The following is a 16,599-nucleotide window of genomic DNA, read 5'->3' on the forward strand; positions in this document are numbered from 1 at the left end:
TCCTGTACTGTTACCCACAGCGGAGACAGTGAGGATGCCATCGGCATCAATATCAGAAGTGACTTCAATCTGAGGAACATCTCGAGGTACAGGAGGTGTGCCTGTGAGGTCAAACTTGCCAAGCTGGTGGTTATCGTTGGTCGTGGCCCGCTCACTGCGCGCACCAGGCTGGTGGTCAGAGCAGGTAGTGAAGGCCTGTGTCTGCTGAGTCAGGATGGTAGCATTGTGCAAGATGAGGACAGTCATGACTCCACAGCAGTCTCAATGTTAAGGGAAAGAGGACTGACATCCAACAGCCACAAATCTTGAACACTTTCAGATTTGTCTCCAGATAGGATGGCTGCCTGGGCGTCTGCACCGTAAACAACAGCCTCATCAAGGTTGATGCTTTTATTCAACTCTTTTCCATTGAAGAAGTCCTGTCGGAGTTTCTGAATCTTGCGGATACCGGTAGAACCACACACCAGGGCAGTATCATGGATCTGGAACTTGTCGAGCATGGCATCCCAAAGGGCTTTCTCTATAGGGCCCAGGGTGCCACAGAAAAGGTCAGCCCTCGATTCTTCAAATCAGGCATGGGGGAGAGAGGTACAAAAGTCGATTCCTTCATAGAGCGAATCAATCTCAATACTGGCCTGGGTGCTGGAAGAGAGCACGCTTAGCACATTCACAAGTAGTACAGAGGTGACTGAAAGCCCTCTTGTTCTCACCGATGTCCTTCTTATGCTTGCACTTGGACTCTGCAATAATGGTTGTCAAAGTCTTCTCCACCTAAATGGGTAACCCTAGCTATCGATTTGACTTCAAAGAATCCTTATTTAGTTGTGAGAACAGATACATCAAAAGTGCCACCTCCCGAGTCAAAGATCAGCACATTTCTTCCAGCTCCAACCTTCTGTCTAAGCCAGTGAGCAGCAGCAGCTGGCTCACTGACGATACTAAGTACATCGAGACCAGCAATAGTTCCAGCATCTTTGGTAGCCTGACCCTGAGAGTCACTGAAGTAAGCAGGTACCGTGACGGCAGCATTGGCAACAGTCTTCCCAAGGTAGGCTTCTGACATTTCCTTCATCTTTGTCAAAACCATAGATGACACTTCTTCTGATAGAAACTCTTTGTCTCTCCTTTGTATTCTACTTGGACCTTGGGCCTGCCAGCATCATTCACCACCATGAAGGGCCAATGCTTCCTATCGGATTGGACAATAGCATCATCAAATCTATGTCTAATCAGGCATTTAACATCAACAACCGTGTTGGTGGGGTTCTTTGCAACTTGGTTCTTTGAAGCATCACTGCTCAATCGTTAGGTATTAGTAAAGGTGACATAACTTGGGGAGGTTTGGTTTCCTTGGTCATTAGCAATTATTTCCATATAATCATGCTGGAAGACACCAACAAAGAGTAGGTGGTGCCAAGATCAATGCCAACTGCAGGTAGGTCCCTTAGACATGGTTGCTTCACTGTAAGCGTGGCTTGCTAAGAAGATAGATCCCAATAGCTGTCCCGTGTTCAATGAGCTGGTGCCTTAACTCTTGATCTCTGATTCCTCTCTTATTCTTATCACACATTGTGAAAACTGTATCTAATCCCAGATCCCAGTTCTCTAGAATAATAGGCTCACTGGGAGAGCATTAAAGTGAGGACAGGTGGGAAAACCCAAAAAGTGCAAGATATATTAGATAAATCCTCAAAGTAACCTAAGAACATAGTGTATTAGTAAACATCATGTGCGCTCTTACACTCTCTTCTCACATTTGCAAACGTATCTTCATAAAATATAAACATGAAGAAGAAATTCAATAAGGAGCAGCACAGCCAAAAACTTTAAAAATCTACAATAGATCATAAAAGCACAAAATTTTATATGTACTTTAAATCAGTTTGCTCACCTCTCATTCATTCCAGTAAATGGAATTACTTGCTAATATTATATACTTTCAGATGATTATTGCTAAGGTGTGATCAAACTATACACAACATTTTGTAAATATTTATTCAGCCACTAGTACACACTAGACATTGAACAAGGATGCATAAAAGATGGGTGCAATCCAACTTGCTTTTAAGTCCTATAGGAGTTAAGTATCCAACATTGAGAGATGTTTACCTATGCCCTCTATATTAAGTCATGATCTAGATCAGGGAGGTTCAATAGAAATTAACTATAGACCACATATATGTTTAAATTATCCAGTTTAAATCTTCTAGTAAGCGTATTTTTTAAAAAGTGAAAATAAAGGGTGAAATTAATTTTAATATTATATTTTATTCAAACCTATATTATATACAAAAGTTATCTCCACATGTAATCACATTAAAAATGCTTATGATATTTACTTATTTTTTTTTTAAATAATAAATCTCCTAAACCCACTTTGTATTATATGCTTAAAGCATCTCAGTTCAGACTAGCCACGTTTCAAATACTCGACAGCCACAGGCGGCTGGTCACTACTGGACAGCACAAGTCTAGATGCTATTCGGACATTCTTCTTTTTTTCTGAACTCTGTCCTTTCTTCAAACACTCATACTAGAGATTACCAGATTTTGCTGTGTATAATATACACTTTTTTGTCCAAATTTATGAGGGAAAAATAAGGATGCACATTATACATGGGTAGTACTAATTCGCTATCTATATGAATGTTTTTAATTCTTTTATTTATGCTTATGAGTTAAAAGTGTAACTCTAGAAATCAATAACGATATCCACATGCAAAATAATACCCTGGAATATGATAATTGGTTTTGCTGAACTTACAACGAACTTGCAATGACGAAGAGTTCTTGGCCTTCTATGATGCGCAAATATCATAAATTTGTTACCAGTACATAACATTTCTTGTACCTCCTATCTGTTCTTGTGTTTTGCAATTATGTTACAAAATTTCTTGTACCATAATATGTTAAAAAATAAATGCAAAAATTCCTTTATAATACAAAAAAAGAAACAAGTACATAAATGTAAACAAGTAAAAATTTGAATTAAAAAATTAAAATGAAAAATTTTTTTTTCCCCTGAAAGTTTGGGCCAAAAACGTGGGTGCACATTATATATGGGAGCACATATACACAGCAAAACATGATATATTACGTCCACTAAGAGAAGCAAACGTAAGGAATGATTAATTAAATTGAAAACCCCTTTGGAGTGTAAACTTTTGGGGTGTTTTTAGTTAAAAGGACACATGGTATTGTTCCCTCTTCCAAAAACAAAACACATTTTTTGAAAAGCAGACATCGGAAAAAAAACATAATGAGCCGTTTATTATGAATGACCCTCAAGTCTCAGTAGAGACTCAGCAATCACAACAGAATATGACTAAGACAAATAAATCAGAATCTATACACACAAACCTCTTTGACTCTAACAATCATATCACATATTTAAAACATTCAAATCTAGTTAGGAGATAATAAAGGGGAAAGAATTACAAAAATTTCATTTAGAGCAAATTTCTTTTCTAAATGTAGGCATTTTTTCCTTATAATATACAAGCATAGCTTTACAGATTCATTCTTTAAAGGACAGTTTATCCTTACCACAAATATTAATACTATGTTTAAAATGTTAACGATTTAAAAACAAAATACAAAAACTTTGCTACAATTTACCCTTGGCCTAATTCTAAAGTAGAAGTATACCAAATTGGTATTATTTATAAAGAGTAACAACTTAAGCTTTCTTTATAGGTTGAGCCTCTCAATTTAAAACATCATTTTCCCTGATTCCTTCCAATGCCTGGCACATGATATTTTCTCAACAAGTGTTTGTTGAGAAATGAATGAATACCTAGTAACGGGCACTGCATATTAATATATCTAGCATTTTAAAATAAAAAAAATAAGCATTGGACTCTTTCAATTAAAAGGATTAACTAGATTTCATAAGAAAATTGACGCTATATTACAGTTACCCAGGAAAACACTTTCCATCAATTATTCTCAACACTCCAAAGGCACAGATATTATCACCCTCATTTAATATGAGGAAGGTGGGGCCAAAAGTGTTTAAGTCATACACTGTAATTATTAAGAAGTGGAGCCAGAATCCAAGCCCAAGTAAGTCCTCAAACAAAACGTGCGTGCGCCATGTGTAACAGATGTGTGATGTTATGAAAACTATACCCATGCTTCTCTACTTTAAAAAAACAAAACAAACAAAACTGTCATTACAAAAGCTTCACAGGAAAAATACACAACGCACAGTTTCCAATTCCACGCACACACACAAAATCCACAACTTTTTAAGAACTTCGAACCCATTTATATTATAACAATAGGCATTGTTGATGAGAATTTAAATGCAACTAGAATAAAAGGTTATCTCCTCTTAGCTCTCCCACCCACGGACAAGTCAAACTGGGAGCGAAAGCATCCCTCGCGGCCTGGGAGAGACTGGACCAGGCTCAGAGAAGTGAGGCGGCTCCCCTCCCGGCCCCTCGGGGCGCAGCTGTCCCCATCTCCTAGAGCGGCGCCGGACCAGCCGGCTCCAGCCTACCTGACAGGCTCCTGCCGCCGCTTGAACCAGCTGCAGCAATTGGCCATCAGACTGAACATCCCAGGCCGCTCCTCCCTCCGCCTCCCATCCGAGCCTGGAGCGGGGGTGGGCCCCTAGTTGCCACGGGCCAAGTCCCGAAGCCGCCGCCGCTCGGAGGAGCCTCTAAGGCGGTTAGCCCCAAAGGAGAGACCGGGAGATGAAGGCGGTCAGTCCCAGTACAAAGCAGGGATGACCGCGTTAGCGCGGGAGCGGGAAACGACTGCCCTCCTAGCCCGGGGACAGCCGACCCAAGGTGCAGATTCACAGAACTCAGCAGCGTTACGGGGCCCAACGGAGAAAACCCCCGCGTCGACGTGCTGACGTTTCTCCTACGCGCGGAAGGCCCTCCCCCAGTACCGCCCATGCACTTCTCCAATCATCGTTCAAGGACCTGCGGTGGCGGCCCCTGAATGGCTGAAGGGGCCCAGGGGGTGGTCTAGAAGAAGGAGGTGGAGCTCCGGAAAAGTGGTTCTCGTTACTAGGCAACGGAAGCGTCCAGAGATGAGCTGAGGGATCATCAAGGAGTCTCGGTCAAAGTTTACCCGTGCGCTCATCCAAAAGTGTGTTGGCAGCTGCGGGTGCTGCTCCTCGCCTGTCTCCAACCACAGATGAGATCCAAAGATCTCAGGTCTTCTGCGTGCTTTGTTTTGTTTTGTTTTAGTCACAAGGGATGGAGATCCTCTGAGATTTCGGCTGACTCTGGTACACAACTATAGAAACAATACACAAAACAATTATTATAAAGACAAGGAAAAAAGCTCATTTGCTAGTTATATCAATAGTTCAGAGGAGTTTTAATCTATATAATGTCATTGCTGTTTGTTACGTAAAATGTGAAATGGAATTGTATGTATGTATTGTGTGTGTCGGGGGGCGGGGGGTGTATGATCACGGAAGAAATACATGTCCGTTGTAGAAAATGTGAAAACACCAAAAAAAGGAATAAGATAAAGAAAATAAGATCTCACACTCACCGCTCAAAGATAAACAGTGTTAATATTTTGATACATATTCTTTCCAGGATTTTTAGATATATAGATTATTAGCTTTTTGGTTTCTGCAAGATGGAGCTGGTGATCTACTAGCCGTTTTGCAACATGTTTTATTTAAAGAGATATGTAATATCTTCATTTCTTTTTATATTCTTTGGAAAAGAAATGACAAGTATATTCCTATTGAAAAAAATGTATGCATAAAATATAGGGACCTGTATGTCCATTCAGTTTCTACTAATATATATTTCAAATCCTGATAAAAGGAGAGAAGGCCCTGGGGAAAATAGTGTTTTGGCACTATGATAGATGTAGGTTTAACATTTTTTTTTACTTAAAATTATTACTAGCTCATGTAATCCTAATTCAAACTCATATACACATACATCTCTAGTAGCTTACTGTTTTGTAAATCAAAGAACCCCATCTGTAAAATAAGAATAATACCTACTTTGCAAGTTTCTTAAGATGATGAAATGAGAGAAATAAAGCTCAAGTGCAATTTTTAATAATAGACAACATATTTTGAAGTTGATGTTGCTTTTCCCATAAACATTTATGGCACGTATACTTGTAATTCTCTCCAAACTGGTAGGAATCTTGTTCACCATTCTCATTGTCCTCCCCTGAGAACTTCAAGTTTCTTTCCAATTGCTCAAGGCTATGTGACCTCTACCAATTTTCCTAACAGAACTTGCCCTTCTTCAACAATGCTAGATGCTGCCTCTGCCCAGACTTTCCTATCAATATATTAATATACTTCCATTACTAATAGTACTAATACCTCTAGTACTAATGAAGAAAGTTAAATGATACGTTCTTGAATCTTTTTCCCTCCCTGCTATCCCTATTTCTTCTTATTTTCCAATGTCTCAAGACGTTCTCTTACCTCTTTTCCAAGGCTAACCACTTTCCTGGGACTTGGACAAACATCATTTTTTCAACTTCTCTGAAATCCTGTTTCTTCAATTATTTCTTCTTGATCCAGCATCTTAAATGTATCCCTCTCCATTTCTTTCCTCGATCTTAGGCTACAGTCTCCAGAATGGGTTGAGGGAAAGAGGGAAGTGTAGGATAAGGCCGCAATTCCTCCTTAAGTGTAGCCAGGTAAGTACTGTTCTGCTGACTCTTTAATTTCTCAACTCAACTTATTAAACTGGTGGTTTACAAACCCTAAAGCATTACTTTTGCTGTTCACTCTTTTTATCAATTCACCATGATTGGTTCCACCAAACTACTCAAAACACATTTTCTTCAATATAATTCATGTCTTCCTAATTACCAAATCAGTTCTCATTTTCTTTTTCATCAGTTAATAAATTTAATACAGTTCACTCCTTTAAAGCTCTTTCCTCCCTTGGCTTTTCACAATTATGCACTATTCTGGCTCTCTTCTGATCTTACTGGTCAATTCGTCCTTTAGCTTCCCGTATATGTGTTCTCCCAGATCTACCATTATCCTTCTGCTTTCCTTTTTAAAAACATGTTCTCTTAGATAATCCATTTATCACTTCTGTGCCCGAGGGCCTTACTATGTGGATGTTTCTTGAGCATTTCTGGAACCATACTCAGTACCCTTTCTTTTCAAAAATATACTGAACCCAGTCGTGGCTTCTAGTTCTGATAGTGATACATTACCAAACACGTCTGATGCAAACATACAGTCAGTCAGTTAGCTAACTAAATGGACTATTAGTTTTCAATATATTAAGTGGATTGGTACACATAAGTGTTGCTCACTATTTGTAGCTCTCTTTTCCTTACAAACACATGAAAAAGTTATTCCCAGCCTCTTGAAGTCATTGGACTTGCTTTGTCCAGTGAAATGTGCATGGTAGTGGTTCTGTCACTTCTTGGAGAAATCATTTGAAAGTTAGTATCCAATTCTCTATGTTCTCTCTTCCTTTGAAATGTTGATTTGGGAGCCCATGTTAACTTTGAAGTAATATAATATCAAAACAGCATGGAATGCTGAGCCAATGCATGGAGGACAGCCGCTTGCAGAGTCATACAGTGAACTTCCCATGAGCAAGAAATAAGCCACTGTAATTTTGTGGCTGTTTTATCACATTATAATCTAGTTTAAACTGATGAAGAAAACAGTCTTGCTGCCATAATTTCCAGTTGAGTCTTATTTTATCTCCCAGGGATTGTTGAAATAGCATCCTAAATGTTACCGGGCATTTTTTTTTTCTTTTAGCTTTATTGAAGTATAATTGGCAAATAAAATTGTAATGCATGTGTACAATAGAATGATTTGATATAAATGCACATTGAGAAATGATTCCCACAATTGAGTTAATTAATACATTTATCACCTTACATACTTTTTTTCTGGGGGCAAACATCTGAGATATGTCTTAGCAAATTTCAAATATTCAATACAGTATAAATAACTATAGTCATCATTCTGTACATCAGATCCTCAGAATTTATTAATCTTTTAACTGAAAGTTTGTACCTTTTACCAACCTCTCCCCTTTCCCTCTACCTCCCAGACTCTGGCAACCACCACTCTACTTTCTGTTTCTATGATTTCGCTTTTTTTTTTTTTTTCAATTTTACATATAACATAAATTGTACCATATAGTATTTGTATTTCTCTGTCTGGCTTATTTCACTAGCATATTACACTCCAGGTTCACCCACATGTCGCAAACAGCAGGATTTCCTTTTCTTTTTTTTTGTAATGCTTAGTAATACTCTATGATATATATGTGACATATATACAAAATATATGTAGTATATATGAGGTTGGACAATTAAGATCACAAACTCTTCCTAGAAATAGTGCTACATACCTTGTTGCTGAATATCACTACAGTCACCTTCTAAGTACTCCCCTTGGGAAGCTATGTATCGACAACAGTGCCTAGTCCACCCTTCAAAGCAATTTTGGAACTCTTTTTCTGGAATGGCCATCAGAGTTGTCATCGTATTACCCTTCAAGCCCTCAATGTCATCAAAATGTCTTCCTTTCAGTATTTCCTTCATCTTCAGGTAAAGAAAGAAGTCATTGGGGGCCAGATCAGGTGAGTAGGGAGGGTGTTCCAATACAGTTATTTGTTTGCTGGCTAAAAATTCCCTCACAGACAGTGCCCTGTGAGCTGGTGCATTGTTGTGATGCAAGAGCCGTGAATTGTTGGCTAAAGTTCAGGTTGTCTAACTTTTCATGCAGCCTTTTCAGCACTTCCAAACAGTAAACTTGGTTAACTATTTGTCCATTTGATACAAATTCGTAATGAATAATTCCTCTGACATCAAAAAATGGTTAGCAACATTGTTGCAATAAGTTCGAGAACTTAATTGTCAGACCTTGTATGTGATAAATATAACATATATAAATACATAATATATTTATATTAACAGTTGCTTTATTCATTCATCCATATGTGGACACTTAGGTCATCTCCATATCTTGGCTATTTTAGTGCTGCAATGAACATGAGAATACAGATATCTCTTCCAGCTGGTTATTTCATCTCCTTTGGTTATATACTGAGAAGTGTATCATATAGTTGGATCATATAACACTTCTGTATGTACTAGAAATATACTGGTAGAACTAAAATATATAGTATAGTTCTATTTTTAGTATAACTAAAATATATGTTTTCCATATGGCTGCACCAATTTACATTTCCACCAACAGTGTACAAAGGTTCCCTTTTCTCCACATCCTTGACAATATTTATTTGTTGTCTAAATGTTACTTGGTTTCTAACCTTTCTCAGCTCTGATCCATTTTGAAAACATTTCATAAGGTAACATTCTTAAATTACAACCACAAAAATCATTATCCTTTTTAAAACAAACATATAGAAAACAAACAAATAAAACAAGCTAGTCTTCCCTGCCTATAGTTTAAAAATTTTAGCCTGATTACTTGTTTTCACCAAGGACATGTTAAAAGTTTATTATAGGAAAATAAAATATATAGATAGGCAAAAGAAAAATGACCCATAATCACAGCACTGCAAATGATCACTATGGATATTTTGGCATAAATATTCCCAGGCTTGCACTCTTCAATTGAATTTAGTTGAATGTTCCACTCACTGTTCTAGGCACTGGGAATATAGTTGGAAATAAAACAAAAAATTCCTACCCTCCAGGATCTTACTCTCTAGTGGTGGGAAGGATGAGGAGGCAGATAATGGCATAATTAATAAGTGAATTAGATAATATATTGGAAGACCATATAAAGAAATATAAAACTGGGTAAGGAAATGGAGCTAGGATTAGGACTGGGCCTGGGATTAGATTGGGAGTCAAATTTTGGATGAGATTTGGTTGCATAGTTAGAACTGTACCGAAAACAAATTTTGGCCAAATAAAACTGGCCAAGTGTTATTTGATTTTCAACTAAAGCCAGATATCACCATTACAGAGTGAAGTTCTGAGATAAATTAGAGATAAAATCCCCAAATTTTATCCAAAGATATATTATTGAATTTTCACATTAAAAATTTCTGTATATAATTTTTCAAAGTTTGACATTACAATATAGGTAGGATGAAAAAAATTTTCAGCACTGACTACTCATGCTGGCACTGTGACACACTTTGCTTTACTGAAAAGATATTTATTTTCAGCTGAAGTCTTTGGGAGCATAAGATTTTTCTTTTAGGCACTCGCCTGTTTCTCTAACATTCCTTTATATTCATTTTTTATGTCTGTGTTGGAGATGATTTGTTATGAATGTTATTGATTCACAATTTTGGAAGCTTTCCCTCCTTGTAAAACTTTTGAGATCTCAAAGTTGATATTCTACTCTTAATTCTCCCTCAAGATGAAGAGATTCTCAAATCGAGCTTTTGCTTGAAAGATTCATGGCCTAAATACATTTAATAATTAAATATAGGACTTAAAATTTATTTTGTCTAATGTTATGATTGCTAATATACCAAATAAATCTACAGAGATTAGAATTATATTTATAATTAAATCATTTGGGGCTGGATATAAAGTGGTGAATAGACTGACATGGTAGAGTCAGACAGTAAAAAGGAAGATAACTGGAAAGAGAGAAAAAATAAAAAATTCAATAATTCCGTTGCAAATATTCTTATCAAAAAAAATGACTAACATCAACGTCCATCCAGCTGAATCACAAAACCATAGAAAGCTACAAGTAGAGCTGGAAGAGACTCTTGAAAGATGATCAGCCTGTGGAATTTTGCCCACATACAAAGGAAATCAACTGATATGTTCATTTGGGCAGAAATACTAGAAGTGATAATAGCAAATACCCCTTAAGTACTATTTAACACACACTAATTACTTTACATGTGTTATCTCTTTGAATCCTTACATTGTGAAACTCTATGAAAACATACGCTTACCCCATTTTACAGATGATACAACTGAGGCTTAGAGAGGTTAATCGATTTCCTTAAAGTTACATAACTAGTAAGTTGCAGAGTATTGCGATGTGTATCCCGGCAGCTTAACTCCACAGCAGCCTTAAACATTAAATAACATATTGTTACAGGAAACAATGTTTTCCTCGATCTTTGTCTTCTTAAAGGAAATAATTCAGTCAAGAGAGTTTGTGCAGCATAGGACATCCAAAAGTCTGTTAGTAAAAGCAAGCACACTGGGAGATAATGGAGAGGGATGACCCAAGAGAGGGAAGCAGCTCTTCTTACACTGTGTGAGGATTTTTATCTCTATGGGTGGAATGGTCTCCCCCTCTAGGTCTTGTTATCTCTCTCTTTCTTTGCTGAGGTGTATCGTCCTCCCCTCTGGTTCTCAAGATTGTTTTCTCAGGGCGTAAGCATGAACCTGTTAATTTTCCATGATTTATTTGAGAAGCTTATTAAAAGGGGTCCTGAGAAGCAGGATGTATACCGTATTCTGATAAGAGGGAGGGCTTCTCTCCCTCTCTAGCCTTTTTCTTTCTTCTAAGGACATATCTTGTTCTCAATATCTTGCTGAGCAAGCAAGGTGTTTGTACCCCAAGTGAGAGCAGCTGCAAGGGGCCTTGACCCAAGTGAGAGCAGCTGCAAGGGGCATCCTAAGTGGGGCTAGCTGCCTCCTCCTGTTCATTCCTACCTACCCTGTCACTACTTCAATATGTATGTCCACTCACAAAAAGCAGAGGTAATATGTGAAGAAACCAAACCGAGGTGCTCCAAGGTGATGGAATTTGATACATTCACTTTTTTCTCAAAACATTTTTTTTGCTAGTTTTTAATACACCATACATGCAAGTACAAAATAAAAATGCTGAAGATCAAAACTATTCCATTTGCTTCCATTATCTCTGTTCTTTGCCGTCTTCCTAGAGTCCTCCCTCACTTCTAGGTTTCCGTTAACGTTCTCATCCGCAACGTCGATCTCTCACGAATTTTCCTTCTTAGCAGGGATACCCTGTCCTCTGTGTCCTCAAAGTTCTCTTGGCCACTCAGCCTCCCACCCTCGCTCGCTGGGGCTGTTTTACTGCAGTCGTTTCCCCTTCCCGCTGGGAAACTTCACATTCCGGAGACTTGGAACGAAACGCTGGAGTTCGGGAAAGGGCGAGGGAGGGTGTCTCTAGTGTTTACTAGGCCTCCAACACTCTCCCTGAGCCCTGCCCCCAGCTCCGAAAAGCTTCCTGGAAATGTCCTCTCTATCACTTCCCCTCACGGGCTGGGGGCTGGGAGCGGGCGGTCCCCCCCCCCCCACCCCACCCCCGGCTCCCGCTGTTGCCCGGAGCGCTCGCTCGCTTGGTGCTCTGCGCCGCAGACCTCAGAGAGCCGCGCCTGGGCTCACAGCTCCATCGCACGCCGAGCGCTCGAGTCCCCACCACGACGCGCCACGGTCCTCGCCCCGCGCCTTTGCCGACCTGGCCATGAGGGTCCTGGGTGGGCGCTGCGGGGCGCTGCTGGCGTGCCTCGCGCTAGTGTTATCCGTCTCAGAGGCAAACTGTGAGTAATCAATAGCGTCTTCTCCCAGCAATGCCAACTGAGCTACCAGCCTTATTGATAGGGTTTTCTTTTCTGGGGCTGCAGCCTCCTAGAAAGTTTCCGGCAAGTCTGGACAATCAGCCGGCTGATGGAAGCAGCCGTGGATCTAGCGGGCAGTGTAATGGTGGGGCAGGGGCAGGGGCAGTATTTGTTCCCTGTCTAGGAATCATGTGTTGCCTACAGGACAGAATCAAGAACCTGGTTAACACTAAATATCAGTGAAGGAATTAGATCACCTATCCATTCGCCCCCAACAGCTGAACTTCCCAGTTAGAAGACGTGGATGAACACATTCCAATACAAAAGTAGAGAGGAAAAGGCAACCCTCTTTGCCTTCCCTTTGTACAGGCGCCTGTCCAACCAGCACCCCCTGCTGCAACCTACCACCGTTTTGCAATTGCTGAACTTTGAGCTTGGTTTACTTATCTCAACATTGACAAACGAATTGTTTTAGGATGATTACAGGTTTGCCTACCAGTAAGCAGATGTCATTTTCTGACCTTGAAATAAAAAAGACTGTTTAATATGGTATTTCCCAGATCATTTTGTCCTGAGGCTTTTTGGCACTGAGTACCACTGATCTGTGTTTGGGGCATGAGCTTTCTGTCTTTATCTTTGTATTTCCAGTTCTTTATGTCCCTACGCAGGCCTGGATTCAAGAAACGACATTGAGTTTTCTCTGAAAAACACGAGGAGTGTCAAGGCATTTCGAGGATTTTAATTGTCAGTTAATACGTTTGTTTTCTAAAGCTTAAGTATGCTCATTGATTAAAAATGCTGACTTGTGCTAAGTTTTATTCTCAGGAAATGGCCTGGGAGAGATAAACTCTGAATTACAAATAACTTTTAGGCTTTCTAAAGCTCCAACGTAAATTTTTCAAAGAAGGTAATTTAAGGAGAATTAAGTAGAAATTTACTAACATTCCATTAGTTCCTATTCACTACTGATCCGGATGAATGAGGTATTTTAAAATTCTAATTTAGAAGCTAAAATATTATTTGTTGATTTTAAAGAGCTACAATAGCAGAACGTGAACATTCAAAATCTTTCATTAAGCCTATATGTAGACCATATGCACTGCATCGTTATCTATATAGGTCATTAGGACAATCACGTATTTGCTTGTTAACCAGTGTTTTGGAGAGGAGAAACAGTAGCGAAAGTGGCTTGTCACATTTACAGCTTGTCACAGGAATTTGCTAGGCACTTTGTTTTTATAGAGATTATTCCATTTTCATTGAATCTAGGCAGAGTTAAAAATTGTGTGTGTGTGTGTGTCTGTGTGTATTATATGCAGGAGCGAAGGAGGGGGGGAGAGAGAGAGAGAGAGAGAGAGAGAGAGAAAGAGAGAGAGAGAGAGAGAGAGAGAGAGAGAGAGAAAGGAAGGCCATAAGATGCTGAGTGGATTTATTGGAAGGCTACTGAACGGTATGCTGAATAACCAGGCCTAGGGAAGCCAGGGACTTGGATGTTTAGGTGATCTACACAGTGGAAACTCATGTGCTCACTATATTAGCAGTTGCCACCAAATGACTCAGTTCTAACTGCCTTCTAGTCCTGTGTGTCTCTATTCATGGTTGAAATTCCTAGAAAAGACAGCCTGGTCATTTTGGCTTAGCTTGTTTCTGGAGTCCTGTGATTGACAGCTCACTAGAATCAGGTAGAGCACAGGACAGCTCCCACAAAGGAATGGATGCTGGGAAGGAAGCAGAAACAAGAGAAGTCTACACATTCCAATTATTGGTTGTACAACATACACACATTCCCTTCTTTCCATAAACACCATTTGAAAATATTTCAAATATGTGCAGATATTTCTAATATAATGTAAATAAGTGAAGTACAACAGAAACAACACCAACCCTAATTCTAACCTCCTCAGTAGGTTTTGTCACCATACCCAAGGAGGAAGGCTCAAGCCTATCATTTCCTAGTTCAGTGTCATCAGGTGATGTCCATGCCTCCTCTTGTTCTGTCATAATCCCATGTCAATGGGCTATGCTTTAGGGATGAAATTATACATTGTAGTGTACCAACACATCCTATATGCCTAATAATAATAAAAATAATAATGAAAAGCAAGCAAAGAAATAAAGGTACTTGCTTTAGGGCTTGCCTATCCCTCTTGGTTATAAGCTGGAGCTGGTTTTATGGAAGGACTTCATCCTTCACAACCTCATTTCATATTTCTCTGGCAGTTCCTGTGTTGGGTTTTTGTCTGCTCAATGAGATGAACCTACACCGTTATTCAGGAAGAACCGGAACCCTATTGTTCTGACCTGTGGATGGTTGTATCCTTCTTTTACAATTTCAACTGTATACAATAGTTACTCTGGAGGAGAATAACTCTGATTTTTATGTGACAACACTATTTTGCCTTATCATTCTAGTATAACCTCTCTTATTATTATTTTTAAAAACCAAGAGTAAAACACTTTAAATGGCTTTAAAGCAGCTTCAACTTCTGTTTTAGTGGAGCATATATCCCCTAGTGAATCTATTCCCCCCTGGTTTTCCAATTTCTAGATAAGCAGAACCCAGTTGTAAGGAAAGAAAGCTAAAAAATTGGGAATAGGTCTTTGAATTAAGTTCTTAGTGCTGCTGTAACAAAATACTATAAACTGGGTGGCTTAAACAGTAGAATTTAGTCTCTCACAGTTCTGGAGGCTAGAAATCTGAGGTCAAGGTATCAGCAGAATTGGTTGCTTTTGAGGGCTGTGAAGGGAGAAATCTTTTCCAGGCTTCTCTCCCACCTTCTGGTTGCCTAAGATATTCCTTGGCTTTTAGAGGCATTCTTCCTTTGTCTTCACCTCATCTTTGCTCTGTACATGTATGTTTCTGTTCCAAATTTCCCTTTGATAAGGATGCCAGACATATTAGATTAGGACCAACCCGTATGACCTTGTCCTAACTTGATAATCTCCAAAGTCCCTATTTACAAATAGGTCATATTCACCAGCACTGGGAAATTAGGACTTCACTATCTTTATAGGAGACGCAGTTCAACCTGTAACAATCACTAAGCATCAAATCATGACAAGTACTTCTTCCCTTTCTGCCTTCATTCCTGATGTGTGTATTTTGGCTTTAGGACGAAGAGCACCATACACTGGACTTAGCCCTCAATAATTGGTCAGTCCATCATTCCCTAAGGCTAGGTCCTTCCAGGCATTAGAGTATATGAAAAGACCAAGAAAGCCATAATCATCCCATTGATTTATTTCCTTAATTGTAGACTTAATTCCTTAGAGGTTATGCTGTGTGGTTTAGCTTAAAGCTAAGTGTACCTACCAACAGTGGTGCCGACAAAAAAATTAAATCCTAATACAGAATAAATCTCTCTCTCTCTCTGAGTACAAATTGCTATTCCTCCATGATAGAAAAGCCCTAACTAATCAACCATCCACTATGTATCTGATTGAATTTTGCAATATGTGCAATTTCCAACAGCTAAAGGAATAGCAATTCTGACCTTTTTTTTTTTAGTAGTGAAAGCCTGGTGGACCTTAGTGAGGGAAAGTCAGTTGACCAGTAGTCTCCATCCTTGCCACCATGGCTGCTTTTTTATTTTATGAGTATTGAATAAACATTAGACTGAATCACACAAAATAACAGCCTGAGGGCCATATATACTCACAGAATTGTGTGTCTGGTCCTCATGGCATTTTAAGAAATTAGAAAATTTCATCTCAAATTTTGGTTTTATAACTTGTCTTAACAAATAAAGGAAGATCTGGCAACACTGGGCCCACATTCCAACATAGTAAGATTCAGTTACAGCTGATTCAGAGCTACCTTCTCTAGATAGAAATACTCTCTCCAGTTGGCCACAGTTCCAAGCATCTTCAATTGTCATTTACCACATTCTCTTCCCTTGTTTATGGTACCATTCTGACATTTAGAGGTTTTTGAGTTTGTGGCATTTGTCCTAGAGCCTTGAGAAGAAACGTAACTGACCCCTTTTATTAAGAACTTCTTTTCATTCTGTCCCCTTTTATTAAGAACTTCTCTGGCATGGGGCCATATTGTGAGCATTTACCTGGAACACAAATATTCCCAGCTCTGGGCCAGTTCTTGCCCAGACTTCCTTGTCCCGAGGCCTGAAATATAGCT

At 39.1% G+C, this 16,599-nt stretch overlaps 2 protein-coding genes across 7 annotated transcripts in view; one reads left to right on the plus strand and one right to left on the minus strand.

Annotated features, from left to right (window-relative positions):
- ARL13B (ARF like GTPase 13B) overlaps positions 1 to 4,859 on the minus strand; it is a 65,742-nt gene extending 60,883 nt beyond the window's left edge. For 2 of the 5 annotated variants that reach the window (XM_074333204.1, XM_019755540.2), the window contains exon 1: positions 4,505 to 4,858. In XM_074333204.1, coding sequence (XP_074189305.1) covers positions 4,505 to 4,563 — 59 coding nt within the window. In that variant the 5' untranslated portion in view covers positions 4,564 to 4,858. Of the gene's footprint in view, positions 1 to 4,504 lie in introns of all 5 variants that reach the window. The other 3 variants (XM_019755541.2, XM_019755539.2, XM_074333212.1) reach the window with 2 other exon arrangements.
- A 7,353-nt stretch (positions 4,860 to 12,212) lies between these two features.
- PROS1 (protein S) overlaps positions 12,213 to 16,599 on the plus strand; it is a 68,615-nt gene continuing 64,228 nt past the window's right edge. The window contains exons 1-2 of one of the 2 annotated variants that reach the window (XM_074333221.1): positions 12,313 to 12,446; positions 13,290 to 13,371. Coding sequence is in view for 1 of the 2 variants with exons in the window: in XM_019755543.2 (XP_019611102.2) it covers positions 12,371 to 12,446 (76 nt within the window). In the remaining variant the exon portion in view is untranslated. Of the gene's footprint in view, positions 12,447 to 13,289; positions 13,372 to 16,599 lie in introns of both variants that reach the window. The other variant, XM_019755543.2, reaches the window with a different exon arrangement.

Source organism: Rhinolophus sinicus, linkage group LG01 (assembly GCF_036562045.2).
Source record: "Rhinolophus sinicus isolate RSC01 linkage group LG01, ASM3656204v1, whole genome shotgun sequence".
Taxonomy (NCBI): Eukaryota; Metazoa; Chordata; class Mammalia; order Chiroptera; family Rhinolophidae; genus Rhinolophus; species Rhinolophus sinicus.